The sequence below is a fragment of the Dasypus novemcinctus genome, chromosome 23 (genome assembly GCF_030445035.2).
Source record: "Dasypus novemcinctus isolate mDasNov1 chromosome 23, mDasNov1.1.hap2, whole genome shotgun sequence".
Lineage (NCBI taxonomy): Eukaryota > Metazoa > Chordata > Mammalia > Cingulata > Dasypodidae > Dasypus > Dasypus novemcinctus.
Genome location: NC_080695.1, coordinates 11,487,454 through 11,508,767, shown reverse-complemented (window position 1 = coordinate 11,508,767; position 21,314 = coordinate 11,487,454). Strand labels below are relative to the sequence as shown.

Below are 21,314 nucleotides of genomic sequence, written 5' to 3'. Positions count from 1 at the left end.
AATCAAAATACTTTACTCATCTATGTTTTAAAGATTTTTGAACATTTTGGTTGTATTTTCTGTCCAATTAATACTTTCCAAAAGCATTTTTTCATCCTCAGAAATAATCATATCTTCCTCTGATATGAAGCCTGGAGGTAAAGCTTGAAGCCTCAACTCTTTGTGCTTTTTCCACAAAATTTAAGTATGGAATGATCCTTTGTCCTAAATCATCCACTATCTCTCTTCCATTAAGGGTAAGATAGCCTTTCGTGGATTCTTCCGTAGTTTTGTATCTTACAAATGAGTAGGGCATGTTAGATGGCCTTAAGAGAGTCCACAAGTCCACATTTCTCTAAAACTGGAAGTAGTTGGTTCCTATTCAAACTGTTACCTAAAGCACCTTTGGCAACAACGAGGTTCTGAGTGACGTATGATACTGTCCCAGTGCCTTCATGTCTCAGCAAAGTATGCCTGACTTTAATCTGTTTCCTTAAGACCTTCTCAGTTTTACTGAGTTTCTAATTACTTTGATGGTTGCTGTCTGTAGCAATAAGCTCCATAGCACTGGACGTGAAGAATTGCCACAAATCTCCGTATTTGCTCTCACTGGGTTCTCTCACAGAGTTGCTCTTGCTGTTGCCAGCATCTCTTCTTTAGCAGTAGAAAGCCATGGTGGACTCTCAAACATCACCTCACCTAGGCGCAGCCATGTTGGAGAAAACTGCACTACATCTCCTAGAAGTCAGCAGGATGGCAAACTATTCCCATAATCCCTTTCTCCTCCCAGAGTCACATTACTGATTTTTGCATGTTGATCTTGCATCCTGCACTTCGTTGAACCCTTTATTAGCTTAAGTAGCTTTGTTATAGACATTTCATATTTTCTAGATATAGGATCATGTTGTCTGCAAATAGAGGTTTACTTCCTCTTTTCCTGTTTGGGTGCCTTTAAATTTTTTTTTCTTGTCTGATTGTTCTAGGTAGAATTTCTGGTACAATATTGAATAACAGCAGTGACAGTGAGCATCCTTGCCTTGTTCCTGATTTTAGAGGGAAAGCTTTCAGCCTTTCCCCATTGAGTATGATGTTGGCTGTGGGTTTTTTCATTTATGCCTCTTACCATATTGAAGAATTTTTCCTTCTATTCCTGTCTTTTGCAGTGTTTTTATCAAGAAAGGATGCTTGGTTTTGTTGAATGCCTTTTCTGCATTGGTTGAGTAATTATGTGTTTTTTTCCTTCCATTTGTTAATGTCATGTATTACATTGATTAATTTTCTTATATTGAACTAGCCTTGTATACCAGGAATAAATCCTACCTGATCATGATGTGTAAGTCTTTTGATATGCTATTGAATTAGATTTGCAAGTATTTTGTTGAGAATTTTTGCATCTATGTTCATTAAAGAGATGGGTCTGTAATTTTCTTTTCTTGTAGTGTCTTTATCTGGCTTTGGTGTTTAGGGTTATATTGACTTCATAAAATGTATTGGGGGAAATGGGTATGGTTCAAGCCCTTGGACTCCTGCCTACCACATGGGAGACCCTGGGTTCAGTTCCCAGTGCCTCCTAAAGAAGATGAGCTGACGCCAACAAGATGACAATGAAAAACAAGGTGATAACACCAGCAAAATGACGACACAACAAGGAAACATAATGAGAGACACAACAAGCAGAGAGCAGAGGTGGCTCATGTGATTGGGCACCTCCTTCCTACAGGGGAGGTGCCAGGTTTGGTTCCTGATGCCTCCTTAAAAATAAAAGTAAAAAACAAAAAATGTAAGCATACAGTGAGCACAAAACAATGGGGGAGGGGTGGGAAGAAATAAAGTAAATCTTTTAAAAAATGTATTGGGGGAAGCAGATGTGGCTCAAGCAGTTGGGCATTCACCTCTACCACACGGGAGGCCCCGTGTTTGGTTCCCAGTGCCTCCTAAAAAGAAGAGCAGACAGCAGGCACAAACAGGGTGCTGGGGGGTTATAAATAAATAAAATAAGTCTTTAAAGATAAAATATTGGGTAATTTTCCTCCCTATTCAATTTTTTTTGGAAGAGTGTAAACAGAATTGGTGCTATTCTTGAAATGCTTGGTAGAATTCACCTGTGAAGCCCTCTGGTCCTGGACTTGACTTTGTTGGGAGATTTTTAATGATGGATTCAAGCTCTTTGAATGTGATTGGTTTGTTAAGTTATTTTATTTCTTGTAGCATCAGTGAAGGTTGGTTGTGCATTTCTAGGGACTTGTCCATTTCTTCTAGGTTGTCTAGTTTGTTGGCATACAGTCTCTCACAGTATCCTCTTGTGATCCTTTTTGTTTCTGTGGGGTCAGTCGTAACTTCATCCCTTTCATTTCTGATTTGATTTATTTGCACCTTCTTTCTTTTTTTCTTTGTTAGTCTAGCTAGGCAGTTGTCAATTTTATTGATCTTCTCACAGAACCAGCTTTTTGTTTTGTTGATTTTCTCTCTATTTTTTTGTTGTTGTTGCTGTTCTCAATTTCATTTATTTCTGCTCTGATCTTTATTATTTCTTTCCTTCTGCTTAGTATGTGAATCGCTTTCTGTTGTTTTTCTAGTTTCTTCAGTTCAGTTAGATCTTTGATTTTTAGCTCTTCTTTTTAAATATAGGCATTTCAGGCTATAAATTTCCCTCTTAGCACTGCCTTCGCTGTATCCCATAAGTTCTGTCCTCATTTTCATTTGTCTCAATATATTTACTTATTTTACTTAAAATTTATTTGACTTACTAATTATTTAGGAGTGTGTTGTTTAGCCTCCACATATTTGCAAATTTACCTCTTTCCTGTCTATTATTGATTTCCAGTTTCATTCTGTTATGATCTGAGAAGGTGTTTTGTATAATTTCAGTCTTTTTATATTCACTGAGAGCTGCCTTGTGTCCTAACATGTTGTCTCTCGGAGAAAGATCCATAGGCACTTGAGAAGAATTTATAATCCGCCAAGTTTGGGTGCAATGTTCTGTGTATATCTGTTAGGTCTAGCTTGTTTATCGTATTGTTCAAGTTCTCTGTTTCCTTGTTGAGCTTTTGTCTAGTTCTATCTAATGATGTTCAGTGGCGTGTTGAAGCCTCCAGCTATTATTACGGAGATGTCTGTCTCCCCTTCAGTTTTGCCTGGTTTTACCTCATGTAATTTGGGCCACCCTAGTTAGGTGCATAGTTATTTATGACTCTTATTTCTTCCTGGTGGATTGTCCCTTTTATTAATATATAACGGCCTTCTCTGTTCTTACAACTTTTTTTGCTTGTAAAGTCCGATTTGTCTGATATTAGAATAGCTACCACCACTCTTATTTTGGTTGCTATTTGTGTGGAGTATCTTTTTCCAGTGTTTCACTCTCAGCTGGTTTGTATCCCTGCATCTAAGATGAATCTCTTGTAAGCAGCATATGGATGACTCATGTTTTTTTATCCATTCTGTCAGCCTGTCTTTTGATTGGGGTGTTTAATTCATTCATGTTCATTGATACCACTGTAAATACCTTGTTTATTTGCACTAGTTCTTTGGTTTTCATATATCGTATCTTATTTTTGTCTGTCTTTTTACTTTTTTAGTTACTGTTTCTGCTGTTCTTCTATACTCTCCTCCAGGCCTCTCTCTCATTTTTGTCTCTCATGCTGTAAGGCTTTTTTAAAATATTTCCTGCAAAGGTGGATTCTCTTTTACAAACTCCTTTAGTTTCTGTTTGTGAATGTTTAAATTCATCTTCATATTTGAAGGACAATTTTGCTGTATAAACAATTCTTGACTGGCAGTTTTTCTCTTTCAGTATCCTAATTGTATCATACCACTGTCTTCTCGCCTCCGTGGTTTCTGAAGAGAAATCATGCTAAGACTTACTGGGCATCCCTTTTATGTGATGGTTTGCTTCTGTGTTGCTGCTCTCAGAATTTTCTCTTTGATGTTTGACATTCTTAGTAGTATGTGTCTTAGCGTAGATTTCTTCACATTTATTCTGATTGGGGTACACTGTGCTTCTTGGACATGTAAGTTCATTTATTTCATGAGCGTTGGGAAATTTTAGCTATTGTTTCCTCAGAATACTCTTTCTGCCCCTTTTCCCATGATGTGTATGTTGTTGTGTATCATGTTATCATTCAACTCCTGAGTGTGTATGGTGTTGCATTTCATATTATCATTCAATTCCCTGAGTCTCGCTCTGTTTTTTCCATTATTCTCTTTGTTCTTCTCTCTTCAATTTCAGCTATTCTGCCTTCTGTATCACTTATTTTTTCTTCCTTCATTTTGAGTCTAATGTTGTATGCCTCTAATGTGTTTTAAAAAAAATTTTTTTTTGTACTGGGTCCAGTGATTTGAACCCGGGCCCTCATTTGTAGGAAGTCATTGCTCAACCACTGAGCTACACCAGCTACCCTGAGTTGGGTTTTTTGTTTGTTTACGTGTTTGCTTTTAGGAGGTATCAAGGATCAAACCCAGGACCTCATATATGGGAAGCAGGCAGTCAACTACTTGAACCACATCTACTCTCAGACTCTAATGTGTTCTTTATCTCATTTATCATGTCTTTCATTCCCATTACTTTTTTATTAAGGTTTTCAAATTCTTCTTTGTGCTTGCTCACTGTCTTGATGTCCTTTATCTCTTTAGCCATATCGTCTTTTAACTCATTAATTTGATTTTGGAAATTTGTGTACATCTCATTGATTAGTTGTCTCAAATTCTGTGTCTCTTATGGGGCTTTGATATATTCCTTTTTTGGGGCCATTTCTTCCATTTTCATAGTATGCCTTGTAAATTTTTTGCAGATGTCTAGACATTTGATTAGGGTGTGAGTTTACTCAGATGCTTAGTTTCTTTCCCTTCATAGGGTTTTAGTGGGGAGAGGCTGTGTGTTACTGCTGTTCTTTGATTTTTGGTTTAAACTGATCTGGGTCTTTAGGATTGTCCCTGTTAGTTGCTGAAATATCTCGGCCTTGGACCTAGCAATGGGTTGCAGACCCCCTTCTAGGCCCTTGGGTAGGTAACCTGTAAAGACTGAAAAATAGCCTCTCCTCACTTACTTGCTTTTTTTTTTTAAAGATTTATTTTTTATTTATTTCTCTCTCCTTCCCCACCCCAGTTGTCTGCTCTCTGTGTCTGTTCGCTGCGTGTTCTTCTGTGTTTGTATTCTTGTCAGCGGCACCCAGAATCTGTGTCGTATTTCGTTGCATCATCTTGCTGTGTCAGCTCTCTATGTCTACAGCACCACTCCTGGGCAGGCTGCACTTTTTTTCACGCTGGGCAGCTCTCCTGCCAGAGCGCACTCCTTGCTCGTGGAGTTCCCCTACGCGGGGACACCCCTGCGTGGCAGGGCACTCCTTGCGCGCATCAGCACTGCACATGGGCCAGCTCCATACGGGTCAAGGAGGCCCGGGGTTTGAACCTTGGACCTCCCATGTGGTAGGCAGACGCCCTATCCATTGGGCCAACTCCACCAATTTCCTCATGTGTACTTCTTTAGTCTGCCAGCAGATGGTGTTCTTTGACAGCCCTCTCCTTTCATTGCTTGGTTGGTCAGAGTGTGTTTGCTGCAACAGGGACTGGATAAACTTGAGAGTTTCCTTCCTAGAGGCTAAGAGCCTTGACTTTCAAATTTTTTCAGGGGCAGTTCTCCAAACTTTCCTGGGAGCCCCCTCTTTTTTACTGGGTAGAAAGTAATTCCATCCCCCTCTGCTTCTCCTACAATCAATTCTGGTCATTAGTGAGGGAGATTGGAAGGGTCAGATGTCTTTGTCCCTTGCTGGCTCCCATAGTAAACAATGGCACAGCCTCACCCAGCCTGGAAGGGATTGTGGGACCCAGCAGACCAAATTTGTGGGTCAAAAGCTTAGCCATCGGCTAGGTCCCTTTCTCCTGAGTGGATCCCTGGGGCTCCCTTTTTAGCCCTCAGCCCAGAGGCCTGAGAATTTAAGTGTCTGTAGTGTCAGGGAGGACAGCAACAGTAGCAGCCATGGCCTTTTACCCAATTTTGTCATCACTTTTTTTTCCCTTTCCCCTTTCTCTTCTGGTTGGTGAGCAGCCTTTTCCTGGTATCCTAAACCTTTGAAGAATTTTTTCCAGGTGGTTCTAGCTATTTTTCTGGGACAGAAGAGAGTCCTGTGCCTTTCTAGTCCTCCGTCTTCCCAGAAATCTGTTTTATAGCTAAAACTTAGGGGAAATTTATTGACTTATAAAGAGAAGAGTGTCTTCATTTCTCTAAAATTCCTAAATGAACATGAAAACCTGGGAAGGCTTCATTCACATTTAAACTTGAAAAAGAAAAAGAAAGATGCTAATTAAGTAGGAAAGAACCCTTAATATAGTCATCTTTTGAAGTATAAATTCCATGGGAGAGGTTGTACTGTACTGGTGTTTTTTCTCATTGATAATATTTTGTGCTTATGAATATGGTTTTTGCAGCACAGTAAATTGTTTGCTTTTCAAAGCATTTAAAATTGAGCACATTTCATTAAGCAAATAAATTGAGCAAAATAAAATTACTCAAGCTATATACACTATGAGTACAAAAGAATTACTAATTTCTAGGATTTTTATCAATAGAATGTTCTAACTTGGTAGTGAGTGTGGCTAAAATTTATTGTGACTCAAAGTTTTACATCTTAGTTGTTACTTGTATATATGATAATTTCCAAATTTTCTAAAGAGTTATATCAAATTAATATTGTGGTTGTTTTAAAATTGGGTTTTAAATATCCTTCTGGGCATTTTTTGACTCTGAAGGTCTATTTTCTGTTAGACAAGTTAAACATACTCTGTACCTGTCACGAGATTTTTTTTTAGGTGTGTGGGGGTGCATACAAGAGTCATTTTGTTTTTATTAGCTGTGTTAATAATTTTTATTAACCAACCTCTGTAGTTTTTTAAATTGAGTCATAATTTGCATCCAAAAAATGCACACATTTTAAGTGTATAGTTTGATAACTTTGGCCAAATGAATACACTTTTATAATCGTCGCCACAATCTATATTGAATATTTCTATCACCCTAAAATGATTCCCTTGTGCTCCTTTGCTGTAAATCCTCACCCTACCTCTGGCCTCAGGAAACCACTGACCTGCTTTTGTCACCGTTCATTTTGATATAAATGGATCCATAAAGTAAATACACTCTTTTGTGCTTGAATCTCAAAAAAATCTCATAATTTTTTTGAGATTCTTGCAAGTTGTTGCATGCTTGAGTTATTCCTCCTTTTTTTTTTTTTTTTTTGCCCCCACATCATATCTCTTCTTCCCTCTCCCTACCCTCAGCAGCTACCATGGCCACTTTCTCCACATAAATGCTACATTTTCTTCCATTACTAATCACAATAGTTCCAGAACAGAATATCAGTAAGTCCACTCTAATCCATACTCTATTCCTCCATCCTGTGGACCCTGGGGTGGTTATGTCCACTCCACATCTATATCAAGAGAGGGCTTAGATTCCACATGGATGATGGATGCAATTCTCCTGCTTGCAGTTGTAGGCACTCTTGGCTCCCTTGTGTGGTGGTTGACCTTCTTCACCTCCCTGTTAGCTGGCTGAAATAGGTTCATTAAACCAGAGGGTAGGAGTTGCAGGTCTTTTGAGGCTCAGGCCTGGCTATCACATGGACAGTCCAGAGATTCAAGTCCCTGAACATACACCAAACCCCAGCGCCAATCACAGGTCCGGTAAAAGTAACAGGAGAGGCTGTTTGTTTTTGTTTTTGTGTTTTTTGGCGTCATCTTGCTGTGTCATCTCTCCATGTGTGCGGTGCCATTCCTGGGCAGGCTGAAATTTCACACTGGGCCGCTCTCCTTACAGGGCGCACTCCTTGCGCATAGGGCTCCCCTACGCGGGGGATACCCATGCGTTTCACGGCACTCATTGGGCGCATCAGCACTGCGCATGGGCCAGCTCCACACGGGTCAAGGAGGCCCGTGGGGTTTGAACCGCGGACCTCCCGTGTGGTAGGTGGACGCCCTAACTATTGGGCCAAGTCCGCTTCCCTCCTCCTCTTTTAATTGCTCAATAATATTCCATCTACCTACCTAGAACTCTATACCAGTAAAGAAAAGTTTAAAGTACAGGGATGAAAAAATACATCATGCAAATAATAGTCATTGTATGTCTATGTAATAATACCACATAAAGTAAATGCTGTAGTAAAAACATATGACTAGGAAGAGTTCCCAATGATAAAATAGTCAATGCATGAGGAAGATAATTCTAAATGAAAACTCAGTAACATGATGTCAGAATACTCAAAGCAAAAACTGACAGAACTAAAAGGAGAAATGAACAGATTCATGATCATAATGGGAGATTGTTACACATTTCTTTCAGAAACTTAGCCAAATATTTGTGTGGATATGTACGATTAGAAGAACATGATTAATGAAGTTGACATAATAGATGTCTTGAAATACTAAAACCCAGTGTATTTACCAATATTGGCCTTATTTTGGGTCACAAAACTGTTTCCATTTTGGAGGATTGATACATAGAACATGTTCCTTTCTTCCTCTCTGGTAGACTGGTAGAGTGTCTTTTAGATGACATTGTCAAAAATAACCATTTAAAGACTGGAAATTGACTATATTCATACAACAATTAAGTGTTTATTCAAGAAAATCTGTAGAGTCTGGGATCTGTAAGAACAGTGAAAGGTAGTCATGTTTTTGTTTGGGGCTGCTCATGTTCCCTACCCCCATACCAGGTCTATCTGTTCCATTTGGTGGGGGAATTCTACCTGGGCAGGCAAGGCAAGCTAGGAAGACTGGTAATGAAAGGGGCTGACTTTATTTGGAGCAGAGTGCAGAAAATTTCATGCCCAGGGGCAATGTCAGAAATAGTAGCAATATCAATGAAAGCCATCAGAAAGACCAATGTTTTTGTTACCCAGAGGTCTTGATACTGATTAGGGCAAGTCTTGCAGACCAGCCAGAAATTTACCAGGGAGATCCAGTGAATGAGACAGCCAAAAAGCACTTTGATAAGCTGCCATATATCTTTGGTGGTCTGGAAAGTTGTATGCATGCACAAAGCTACACACATGTACTTGAGAGACCTAAGAGAGTCCTAGCAAGAGAATTCATCCCTAGTAGAACACAAGACTTTGTGAAGGCCGAAAGTAAAAGACTTGTAAAGTGCCCCAAATTCGAATGCGTTCTCCAGGCCACACAGATCTGTTGGGTGGGGGTGGAAGCTTTACTGGCTCAAGGTGTTTAAGCCTGTCTGATCGTACATTGGCAGTCAAGCTTATGCTGATCCAGGGGTAACCCGTAGGAAGCGAGTCTTAAAAATGAAAAAAAGAACTAAAAAGAAAAAAACTGAGCAAAGATCAACAGCCACATTGTGAGAAAACAGACTCTATAGAATGAGTTCACACAAGTCACTAAGCAAAGAAACAAACAAAACCAACCACCATTACCACCCCTGCCCATGTCGGGGGAAGGGGGGAGGGAGATTAGAATCCAGACCTGTTAAAATATCTTAAATGTATTAGTTTCCATAAAAAATTACTGAGGAAAATTATAAAGAAACACGAAAGTCTGATCCATACAGAGCAGGAAGAATCAGTCAATAAACTGTCTCTGTGGGGACCTAGATATTGAACTAAGTAGACAGAAACTTCAAAGCAGTTAAATGATTAAAGAAAAATATCATGACAATGACTAATTAAATAATATCAGTAAAGATAGAAATTATTAAAAATAACCAAATGGTATTTCTATAGTTGAAAGAACAATAACTGAAATCACTGAAGGGTTTCAACAGCAAATCTGAGGTGAATCAGCAGACTTGAAGATAAATGAATAGGGATTAATCCAGTCTGTTGAACAGAAGAAAAAAAAAATGAGGAAAAATGAACAGACTGTCAAAGACCTGTGGGACACCATCAAATGTACCAGTAAACTTGTAATGGAAATTTCAGAAGGAGAGGAAAGACAGAGGGGCCGGGAAAAAAATATATGAAAAAATAATGGCTATAACTTCCTAAATTAGATGAAAAACGTTAATCTGCACATCCAAGAAGTTCAGTGAACTTCAAGGATCAATACCAAGAGATCTACACTTAGGCACATGTTGGAATTTGCGTGGGTGGACAGTGGGTTGTCACCTGGCTGCATGGGGTAGGGAAAGAAATCTTGGAATCTCTTTGCTCATTATACAGACTTGGAAAGTTCTCTCATTCTACCCTGTGGCAGTTTGATCTTATTTATGAATCCCAAAAAAAGAAAAATTATGTTTATAAATTGCTCTTTTTCTCTGGGTGTGATACCCTTTGATTGTATTAAATTCAAAGGTTTTTACGTTTACTTGATAAATAAAAATCAGGACTTTATTCCACCACATCAGTGGGGCATGACTCAGGGCTGAGTCCCTCCCCCGTTGGTGGGCTGATCTCAAACGGACACTAAATCAAGGAGACAGACAGGAGAGAACGAGCTCCATAGACATGGAAGAGGAGAAAACTTGGTCATTTTAGTCCTGCCATGTGACAGAAAGGAGAAAGCTCATGAGTTAAAACCCTGGGAAGAGAGCTGAGCCAGTCACCTGATAATTTACAGCTGAGCAAGTGCTAAAGCCTGGAAAGAAATCAGCCCCGTGTCAGACTGATATAGGAAACCCGGAGAGACTAGCCCTGTGCCAGCCTACAGCCGAGATCAGAAGAAGCTGGGCCCACGGAGCCTTAAGAGGAAGAAGGAAGGAAACACCAGGCAGAGATCACCCGCCACCTTGCTTCAACACAGCAGCTGACTTTGGTGAGAAGGCAGCCTTGAGTTGGACTCTTTAGGGCTTTGTAACTAAACTCTTACCCCAAATAAATACGCTTTATAAAAGCCAACAGATTTCTGGACTTCGCAGCAATACCTCTTTGGCTGACAAATACGTGCCCTTAGAAGTATCCTGTGCTACCAGCTTTCTGAGCTTTTCTGGCATTCTGCAGCATGAATTCGATGACTGCTGGTTGACTGTGAATTTCAGTCTTTTCCATGCTACTTTGATCTGCTGCCTGTAAATCTTATCTAGCATTTTGTTGAAATATCTTGCCTACTACCATCCTTTCCTGTTAGTTTTGGACTTTTTAGTTCCTTTACTGTCATTTTACTGGGTTTCAGTAGGTAGCAGTGATAATCACTTGAATTCATTCTGCAAGTTTGACTGGAAGTCCTTTATGGTATGCTTTTCAGAGCCTCAGTCCAGTTAATTGGGTTTTTAAAGATTTATTTTTTATTTATCTCTCCCTTGCCTCCCCCCCCGACACACACACACATCTGCTCTCTTATGTCTATTCACTGTGTGTTCTTCTGTATCCACTTGCATTCTCAGTGGGTCCAGGAATCTGTGTCTCTCTTTGTTGCATCATCTTGCTGCATCAGCTCTCCGTGAGTGCACACTACTCCTGGGCAGGCTGTGCTTTTTTTGCGCGGGGTGGTTCTCCTTGTGTGCTCCTTGCGCATGCAGCTCCCCTACATGGGGGACACCCCTGAGTGGCATGACACTCCTTGCATGCAGCAGCACTGCGCGTGGGCCAGCTCACCACACAGGCCAGGAGGCCCTGGGTTTGAACTCTGGACCTCCTATATGGTAAGTGGACACTATCAGTTGAGCTACATCTGCTTCCACCCAGTTAATTGTTAAATTTATTAGTCTGTGAAAGGTAGCCGTGGTGTAGTGGAGGAACATTGGACTTGAAACAGGCACTTGCTGTCAAGCACTGTATATAAGTAAGCATTTTCTCAATCATCACAGTTATTTGAAGTAGGTACCAACCCTTTTTTAAGGCTGAAGAAATCAGTGCTTAAAGTAGTTAAGTCACTACTTCATATAGCTAGTATGGGGTGAAACTAAGATTTAAATCCAAGGCATTCTGACCTTAGATCACACAGGCTTACCCATTGTTTTTAGCTGCTGTGCCTGCCATCGCCACAGCTTTGTTATAAGAGTAAAATGAGATCGCTGATTTTAGATTGCTTTTGAAATTGTAGAATGCCAAAAACTATGCAGAACATTAACATTGGGGAAGACTAGGGAGTTCAAAAGTTGGCGTGATTCTGCTTATCTCTTCATTTTTCTTCTTCTTTATTGTTTCCTTTTTTCTAGGGCACTTAATGCATTTTCTTTTCATTGCTCATTTTAATCCTTTAAAATTCCCATGGAACAAGATAGGGAGAAAAATTAGTTATCCAGTAATTCGTATCAAAATTGATATATCTTCACACAAATAAAAGGAAGTAGAGGACTTGAACAGAATTACTACGTCTGGGTGGTTAGTTTAACTTTCGTTATATTTATTAGGAAACTAGAAAAGCTAAATTGCTTATTGTTACAGATGTTAAAAGGGTATTTGACTAAAACATTGCAATATGGTCGCATAAATGATGTTTATAGTTTAAGTTGAGTGAATTTTAATATTTTAAATATTGAAAACTTTTTAATTGATTTTTTTTAACAAATCAATTTTATTATCAATATTATTAAAGCTTACATTTCATCCAAAGTATACAATCAGTGGTATTTGGTATATTCACATAGTTGTGCATTCATTGTGGTACTGTTTTCAGACCTGTCAGTTTGAATACATCAGTCTTATTTCCTGGGAGGAATAGAGATGGGATGAGGGCCACAAATTCACTTTTAAGAATCTGGCAGTCAAGAAAATTTTATTGACGGGTTTCTCCAACCTAGTTGATTATCTTAAGCATAGTAATTGTCAGATTTTCTCTAGCAATTCCTAAATGTATTATTGAAAAAGATCATCCAAGAAGCCTGGTTTCCAGTGCTGCAGGTGGCAGGCGCTGCATGAGGAAGTGAGCTTACACACTGCCAACCATGAACGCAGCCCAGAGTGGAATTACAGGACAATTTGATTATGCTTACCTCCTGGTAACAACAGTGTTCTCTGACTTCTGTAGACTGGCTCAGTCTCAGAGATGGACCCATCACCATATCTGACTCCTCTGATGAAGAAGGGATTCCAATGCTCGTCACCTCAGCTACTCAGCAACAGGAAGAAGATGACCTGGAGGATGATGTCATCCTGACAGAAGTGAGTTTTCTTAAACTTGTATTGTAAGGCATTACTGTGAATTAGTTATCTGATTCTTACACCACTCTGGGTGGGTGTTTGGGCTTGTTGTAGAACAACCAAGAGTACCAATTTGCCCGTCCTACATTTTGGAAAACAGCCCCTTTTTCACCCAAAAGTATGTCCCCTTAGCTTTAGAATGGGTTGTCAAAGCTCTATGTTTCATTGTGTTTCTGGGCTTTTTTCTGCACATTGTCTATTCAACTAATCGTGCCCTAGTCCACACTGTTGGAATCTCTACCATTTGATCATCATTTTACTGTCAGGCAGGACTAATCTCCCCTTATTTTCCTTCATTTCTCAGAATCATCCTGATACTCTTGTACTTGTTTTTATATGGAATTTATAATAAGTTTTTCTAAGCTTTTTTAGTTCTGAAGTATAGATAGAAGATCATTTGTTTAATTCAGAACAAATACTGTTTTATATATATATATATATATTTAAAGATTTATTTATTTATTTCTCCTCTCCCCCCCCCACCCCGGTTCTCTGTGTCTGTTCTCTGTGTCTCTTTGCTGCATTTTCTTTGTCCGCTTCTGTTGTTGTCAGCAGCACGGGAATCTGTGTTTCTTTTTGTTGCGTCATCTTGTGTCAGCCCTCTGTGTGTGCAGCACCATTCCTGGGCAGGCTGCACTTTCTTTCGTGCTGGGCAGCTCTCCTTACGGGGCACACTTCTTGCACGGGGGATAATTTATGCGGGGGACACCCCTGCGTGGCACGGCACTCCTTGCGTGTGTCAGCACTGCGCATGGGCCAGCTCCACATGGGTCAAGGAGGCCTGGGGTTTGAACCGTGGACCTCCCATGTGGTAGGCGGACGCCCTAACCACTGGGCCAAGTCTGCCACCGAAGTACTGTTATATTTATAGTACAATTTTCATAATATTGACCCATTCTAACCAAGAACAAGTTTTGTCTGTGTAGTCTGAGCATTTAAAATTTTTCTTAATATAGGTTTTGTTTTTTTTTTTAAAGGTACGAGGGACTGGGGATTGAACTCAGGACCTCATATGTGGTAAATCGGTGCTCAACCACTAAGCCACATTGGCTTCCCTGAGTTGGTTTTGCCATTTGTTTTGCTTGTTTGTTTTTTTTGTTTTTCTCAGGCATCAGGAACTAAACCCAGGTCCTCCCATGTAAGGAGGCAGGAGCTCTACTGTTTGAGCCACATCTGCTCCCCTTAATATAGATCTTCAATATTTTTAGTTAAATTTGTTCCTGGTTATTTTATCTTATCATTTCTTTTATAAATGGTACCTTTTTTCCTTTTGTACCTTTTAACTGTCTTAATTTTATTTAGAAGTCTTGTTTTTTTATATTAATGTCACAGTCACCTTTATTTTATTGTCTGTAGTAGTTTATCAGTTGACGCTCTTAATTTCTAGAGAAATAACGTCTATCGGCAAATAATTTTACTAATTGTGTTTTCCTTTCCAATTTTTATTCTTATTTCTTTCTCTTGTCCAATTATATTGTGATATATCTCTTCAGCGTTTTTAATTGTGGTGATAGGAATAAGGTAAAAATAGCCTCATATAAATGAGAATACTTTTAATGTTTTTTCGCTAAGGGTAATGAAGGCTTTTTGCTTGAGATATTTTTTTTAAGAACATGTAAAGGAAGTAGCCATCTACTTCTACTTTATTTCTAATTTTTTTTTAAAGATTTATTTATTTTTTCTCTCCCTTTCTTGCCCCACCCGGTTGTCTGTTTTCTGTGTCTATTTGCTGCGTTTTCTTTGTCCGCTTCTGTTGTTGTCAGCCACACATCTGTGTTTCTTTTTGTTGTGTCATCTTGTTGTGTCAGCTTTCCGTGTGGGTGGCGCCATTCTTGGGAAGGCTGCGCTTTCTTTTGCACTGGGCGGCTCTCCTTATGGGGAGCACTCCCTGCGCGTGGGGCTCCCCTACGCGGGGGACACCCCTGCATGGCACAGCACTCCTTGTGCACATCAGCACTGTGCGTGGGCCAGCTCCATACGGGTCAAGGAGGCCCGGGGTTTGAACCGCGGACCTCCCTTGTGGTAGGCGGATGCCCTAACCACTGGGCCAAGTCCGCCGCCCTATTTCTAATTTTTATAATGAGTGAATGTAGAATTCTGTTAAATTCAATTTCTGCATTGATATGGAGATAATCATATGATATTTCTTCTTTTGATCTGTTAATGTGGTCAGTTATTTTGTCTCTGGAATGACTTCACTTGGTCATAGTATTATAATGTGCTGCTGGATTCCATTTGCTAATATTTTATTTAGGGTTTTTTCCATAGATCTTATATGTGAGATTGGCCTATAGGTGTGTATGTGTACCTGTGCTGTTTTTGACAAGTTTTTTTTTTTTTAATAAACTTGGTCCTGACTTCATGAAAAGAGATTAGAAGTTTTCCTTCTTTTTCTGTGCTTTGATGTAGTATTTTAAATAACATTGGAGTTACCTGTTCCTTAGAGATTTAGCAGATTTCACTTGAAAAAGTGTCTGGGCTATTGATTGGAGGGAGTGGGGACTAGTTAACTGACAGTCTCAACTTCCTGTGTGGTAATGGGAATGTTTAGATTTTCTGTTGCTTTCAACATCAATTTTGTTCCCTGATATTTTCTTCAGCCTAGTCTGGAATTGGCAGGTGCATCTGTAGGGGATAGTAGTCCCAAATGTGGAGACTTATTTTACTGGATAGCCTCCTCTTGGATCTTGTTGGATACCTTCCAACAGATATTTTTGTTTTACATTGTTTGTTTTTTAAAAGTAGAGTTTCGGGGAGCAGATGTGGCTCAAGCAGTTGAGCTCCTGCTTCCCACAGGGGAGGTCCCAGGTTCAGTTCCCAGTGCCTACTAAAAACAAAACAAACAATAAGAAAAAAAAACCAACTCAGGGGAGCCATTGTGGCTCAGTGTTTGAGCTCCGGTTTCTCACATAAAAGGTCCAGGTTCAGTTCCTGGCCCAGGACCTCAAAAAAAAAGTACATGTTCTACCTTTCCTAAGTGAAAAAAATTGTTTTAATTTAGCAGGGCATTCCTGTAGCCTGAAGTCTCCTTTATCTCTTTACCCACCCTTTCTGAAACAGTGTGTTCTCAATAACACTTGATTATATAGTTGGATTTAGCTATTCATTCATTTTAAAGAGACTTTTACATTTAATAGGTGATTTTTTATTCCATTTATATTTATTGGTGTGACAATTATAGTTCTTAGATCTATTATTGTTTTTCTTATAGTTTCTATTTTTATTGCTTTAAAAAGTAATCTTTCACTGTTTCCCTGCCTCTTTTAAGTTTTCATTTTTCTTAATTATGGGTTTGTGTTCCTGATAATATGAAAGGTTTTTATCTTTAGTTTTATTCTTTTAAATTCTTCTAGTAATTGTATACTTTAAAATGCTGTTCTTGCATATATCAGTTGATTTATCAACTTTAAGTATATTTTTTGACTCCCAACTTCTCTACTTCCCCTCCCAACTTTGTTATATTGTTACTACAAACGTAGTTTAAAATGTATTTATTCTAAATCTTTATATTGAAAATAAATATTTTCATTATTCTGTGTGTTCCTATTTCTGTATTTTGTGGTTTTCTTTCAATTTTGTAGTAAATATTATTCATCTACCATTTCTTTATTTTTAATAATTGGGTGTCTTTATATAGTTCCTTTGCTGGTTCCTCTTTTATTATTGCTCAACATGGAATGAAACTGAAGTTTTTCTGAACCAAGACTTTGTCAGTAGTTATGTTGGGGCAGGGCTCAAGGATTGATCACTAGCAGGAATTCTTCCTCTTGCCAGCGGGATGTTTGTGTGTATGCACATGCCCCTATGTTTATGTACCTTTACTTACCATCTGACAGGTACTGCCAGTTCCAGAGCAGCTCAGTTCATTATTCTCTCCATCCTTGCTTGCTGAAAGCCTGCCTCCGGCAGAGATGTGTGTTCTCCTTCAGTCTGTCCAGACAGCCCTGCTACCAAGTAGGATAGAGGTTCTAACAACAGTCTGTTCTCCCTGTTCCCATCCTTCCAACTAAGCAGTTGTTGGTTTTATGCCATTTACTTTGGAAAACTTACCACTTTCTCTGCCTTTCCTGAAATCTGTAGTCACACTTCTCATACTGCACTTATAGACTCCTTATGATTTGGAGTTAGAAATATCTGCTGCTTTCATTGAAGGTTTTCAGTTCTATGTCTTGTTCTTCTCCCTAGTTTGTGGTGATTTCTGAGAGAGGGTTCTGAGACATCTTTAATCCACTATCTTAAAATTGGCCTTCCCTTTCAATTTTTTTAATTCACAAGTAATACACGATTGCATTGTCTATAGAAATTTAAAACAATGCAGAAAAAAACTAAACTTCCTCTTCAGCAGCCTTATTCCTCCCCAGGGAATTTTCTAGAGTAACCCTTGTTACCAATTTGGCATTTAACTTTTCAGGTATTTTTCTTTCAGTTTACATGTATGTGTATGTATTTGTGCATGTGTGTGTACATATATATACATTTTTAGAAATGGTTTTTTATTTCTTTTTTTAAATAATTTGAATCCTTCATTGTATATATTGTTTGACAACTTACTTTTTTTCATTTGATGTCATTTTTTGTGAGCTTTCCATTTCGGTACATATAAAGCTTACCTAATTTTAAAAAAATTATTGGTCAGTATTTTGTAGAGCAGGTATATAATAGTTTGTTTAACCGTTCTCTTAGAGACAAACGAGAATGTTTGTTTTTTCTTCTTATGTTACAAGGAGTATTGCAGTGAATATCCTTATATATGACCACTTTAGATACATAAGTGTTTGTAGGATGGATAGAAAGAAGTGATACTGATAGATCATAAATATGTACATTTTTAATTTTAATAAATAGTGCTCACATGCTCTCCTAAATTCATCAACACTGGATGATAGCATGAGGATTTTCCCACATCTTCACCAGTGCTTGAAATTATATAATTTTACAAAATTTGCCAGGATTATGGGCAAAAAAAGTTTCTTGTTTTAATTTGCACTCTGATGATTATTAATGAGATTTTTATTCATTTCATATGTATTTTGAACATTTCTCTTTACTGTGTTGTCATTCCATACTGTGTTGTTCTTCCATTATTTCCTCTACTGTGCCATTATTTTTGTTTCAGTGGGTCTCACAGAGGTTAAATTATAATTCAAAAAATAACTCAGGCTTCCATCTATATGTGGCTACATTGATTCTTACCATTACTATAGTGTGATCAAATTCAGTGTGAAGATAAATGTGAAGACTAGGTTTTGTTGTTGAGTGGTGCTTTTATTTTTGTGTCTTTCCTATGTCAGGAACCAAATATAAGTACATAAGGCAGCATAGACACAGGAAAGAAATTGAACATTATTATTATTACTAAAATTTCATTTTTTCTTAGACAAATAAACCTCAGACATCACGACCCAATCTCATCAAACCAGCTGCCCAGTGGCAAGATCTGAAAAGATTGGGAGAAGAAAGACCTAAAAAATCTAGATCAGCATTTGAATCAGATAAGAACAGCTACTTTTCAGTGTGTAACAACCCATTGTTTGATTCTGGGGCACAGGATGATTCTGAGGAGGACTACCGTCAATTTATGGATCTTCGGCCTCCTGGAGTCTCTGAATTTGCTAAGCCAAGTGGACAAAGAAAAAGAGAACCCCAGCCTGGACCAAGTCATAGCCAAGCAGCAGATGACATTGTCAACCCCAGATCAGAGCAAAAAATCATTATTTTGGAAGAAGGTGGCCTTCTTTTTCCAGAAAGTGATCCTTTGGAAGCTCAGAACCAGTCATCTGAAGACTCAGAAACGGAGCTTTTATCAAACCTCGGAGAATCAACTGCTTTAGATCAGGCCATTGAAGACTGCTGGTTAGACCATCCTTATTTCAGATCTCTAAACCAAGAGCCTCGTGAGATAACAAACCAAGTTGTTCCTCAGGAGCGGCAGCCGGAAGCAGAACTGGGTCCATTGTTGTATCAGCATGAGCCCCCAGGGCCAGCTTTTCCAAGGCCAGTTTTTCCAAGGCCAGAACCACAGCAGGATGGGATTCCAGGCCCTTCTTCTCCTCAGCCTGCGCATCCTTTAGGAGATCTTGAAGACCAGGAATTAGCAATAGATGATGAAGAACCAGGTCCCGCCTTTCCACTGCAAGAATCTCAGGAGCCTGATTTAGAAAACATTTGGGGACAAAGAGCTACTGAGATAGATCAAGAACTTGTTGCACTATTAGTGAAAGAAACAGTAAGTTTTTTTTTAAGTAAATAATTGTACACTAGATATTCCGAGTTTTCATTCATTGCAAAAATGTTGCTTTTGTGTGTAGACTTCACAGCGCATGCTAAGGGGTATATATCTAGATGTATTGAAGAAGAAAAAAGAGATAAATATCTAACAGTCAAATAAAATTAAAAGTTCAGTTTCCAGTTGCACTAGTCAAATTTTAAGTGCTCAGTAGCTACACGGGACTAATGGCTACCATCCTGAAAAGTGCAAAATAGAACATTTCCATGATTATGCAGAGTTCTCTTGGATCGCGCTGATCTAGAGAATATTGCATGGCTTTATGTCCTAAATTGGCTATTATTTGTCTTTGAATAAGTCTCTTAACAACCACTGGATTGTTAGTTTCTTATGGGCAATCCCTGGATTCTGCCTTATTTGTTTTGGTACTCCCTTTGTCTGGTCAGAGAGGCTCAATATTTGTTGAAAGATGCAGTATGGGGGCAGAGGACCAGATGATATCTAAGGGCTTTTCTGGATATCAAATTTTGTGTATACAGATGAATCCAGGGTCTAGTGTTAAGTTTTAAGGCAGGCCTAGCACTGCTTTACAGCCTTTTTCTAGTCTTTAATTATGTTATATACTTTTGTCATCTAGTTTTTACTGCAATTTGAAACCATTTTAATGAATGAAATATAAAGTTTTTTTATTCTTTTCCAGGAAGCAAGGTTTCCAGATGTAGCAAATGGGTATGTTGAGGAAATAATTCATTTGAAGAATTATTATGATTTGAATGTGTAAGTATACCACCATGTCTTTTTTTTGTCTTTATTTTTTTAATGTTACATTAAAAAAATATGAGGTCCCCATATATCCCTCACCCCCCTTCCCCCACTCCTCCCCCCATAACAACAACCTCCTCCATCATCATGAGATATTCATTGCACTTGGTGAATACATCTCTGAGCACCCCACCATGTCTTTTTAATGATCCTAATAGAAGAGTTCTAACTTTAATCATATACAGATTGTTTTCTGGATCTTATGGAATGCTGCATGGTTATGGAATTAAGATATTTAGATGTTTCTGAGCATCGATATTACCTATGCTTTGAACAGGATATTAAAAGGCATTTTTTTCCCCTACAAATATAGCAGAAGTGTTCTGTAACCAATCTGCCTGTTTGGAGAAATATAAAAGCATTTTTTTTTTGGCTTTTATCATAAAACTAAGAATTTTTTAAGTGTCCCGAAGAATACAAATTGAAAAAGTGTCTCTTCTCTTTTATTACCTCCCCCTTTATTGTCCGCAGTGGTGAAACTGTTGTAAATTTGTAAACAATAGAATATTGGAATTAAAAAATCAAATTTTCAAATAGTGAATTCTTCTTTTTTTTTTTTTTTTTTAATTAAACTAAAGCAGTTGTATACTAAACCTCTGTCCCCAAAAGTTAGGTCCTTTTCAGCAGTACTCAGCCATTTGAATCAGTGAATCAAAGTGTAGGTGTTGGATTTGGAAGTAATATGTAAATAATACCATTTGTTTTTGCAGACTTTGTAATTTTCTTCTGGAAAATCCAGATTATCCAAAGAGAGAAGATAGGGTCATTATGAACCCCAACAGCAGCCTGCTTGCCAGCCAAGATGAGATAAAGGCAAGTGTTGTGTGCTCATTTTGTTGTTTCTGTCTGAAATTCTTTTGCTTTTGTAATCTTTTGGGGAAGAAAGTGCTTTTTCGGGGCACGTCTTTTAAAGTCTAGTAGCAAAAGTAGGGTCTCACAATATGTTTTTCCTTCGGTGGGATTTCCCAATTTGAGCCACTTGAATTCTGCACTTAATTTCTATCTTTTGTTATAACACTGTCTTCCTTTTCCCACAAAGAATTAAACAAATCCTCTTATTGTTAATCCTACAAAGCAAGTTCCTAAAATGAAACAACTATCAAACACACAGAAAAGTTGAAAGAATTTCTCTTTGAACATCCATATACCTACTACCAGTACTACTAAAATAATGTTACTATATTCATTTTATCACTTTTCCAACCCTC

General features: G+C 38.4%; 1 protein-coding gene across 7 annotated transcripts in view; it reads left to right on the top strand.

Moving 5' to 3' along the window:
* RNF216 (ring finger protein 216) overlaps positions 1 to 21,314 on the top strand; it is a 204,825-nt gene that overhangs the window by 42,095 nt on the left and 141,416 nt on the right. For 5 of the 7 annotated variants that reach the window (XM_058285738.1, XM_058285737.1, XM_071211131.1 and 2 more), the window contains 4 exons: positions 12,886 to 13,019; positions 18,436 to 19,284; positions 19,985 to 20,061; positions 20,817 to 20,919. In XM_058285738.1, the coding sequence (XP_058141721.1) occupies positions 12,886 to 13,019; positions 18,436 to 19,284; positions 19,985 to 20,061; positions 20,817 to 20,919 (1,163 nt within the window). The remainder of the gene's footprint in view (positions 1 to 12,885; positions 13,020 to 18,435; positions 19,285 to 19,984; positions 20,062 to 20,816; positions 20,920 to 21,314) is intronic. The other 2 variants (XM_058285740.2, XM_071211132.1) reach the window with 1 other exon arrangement.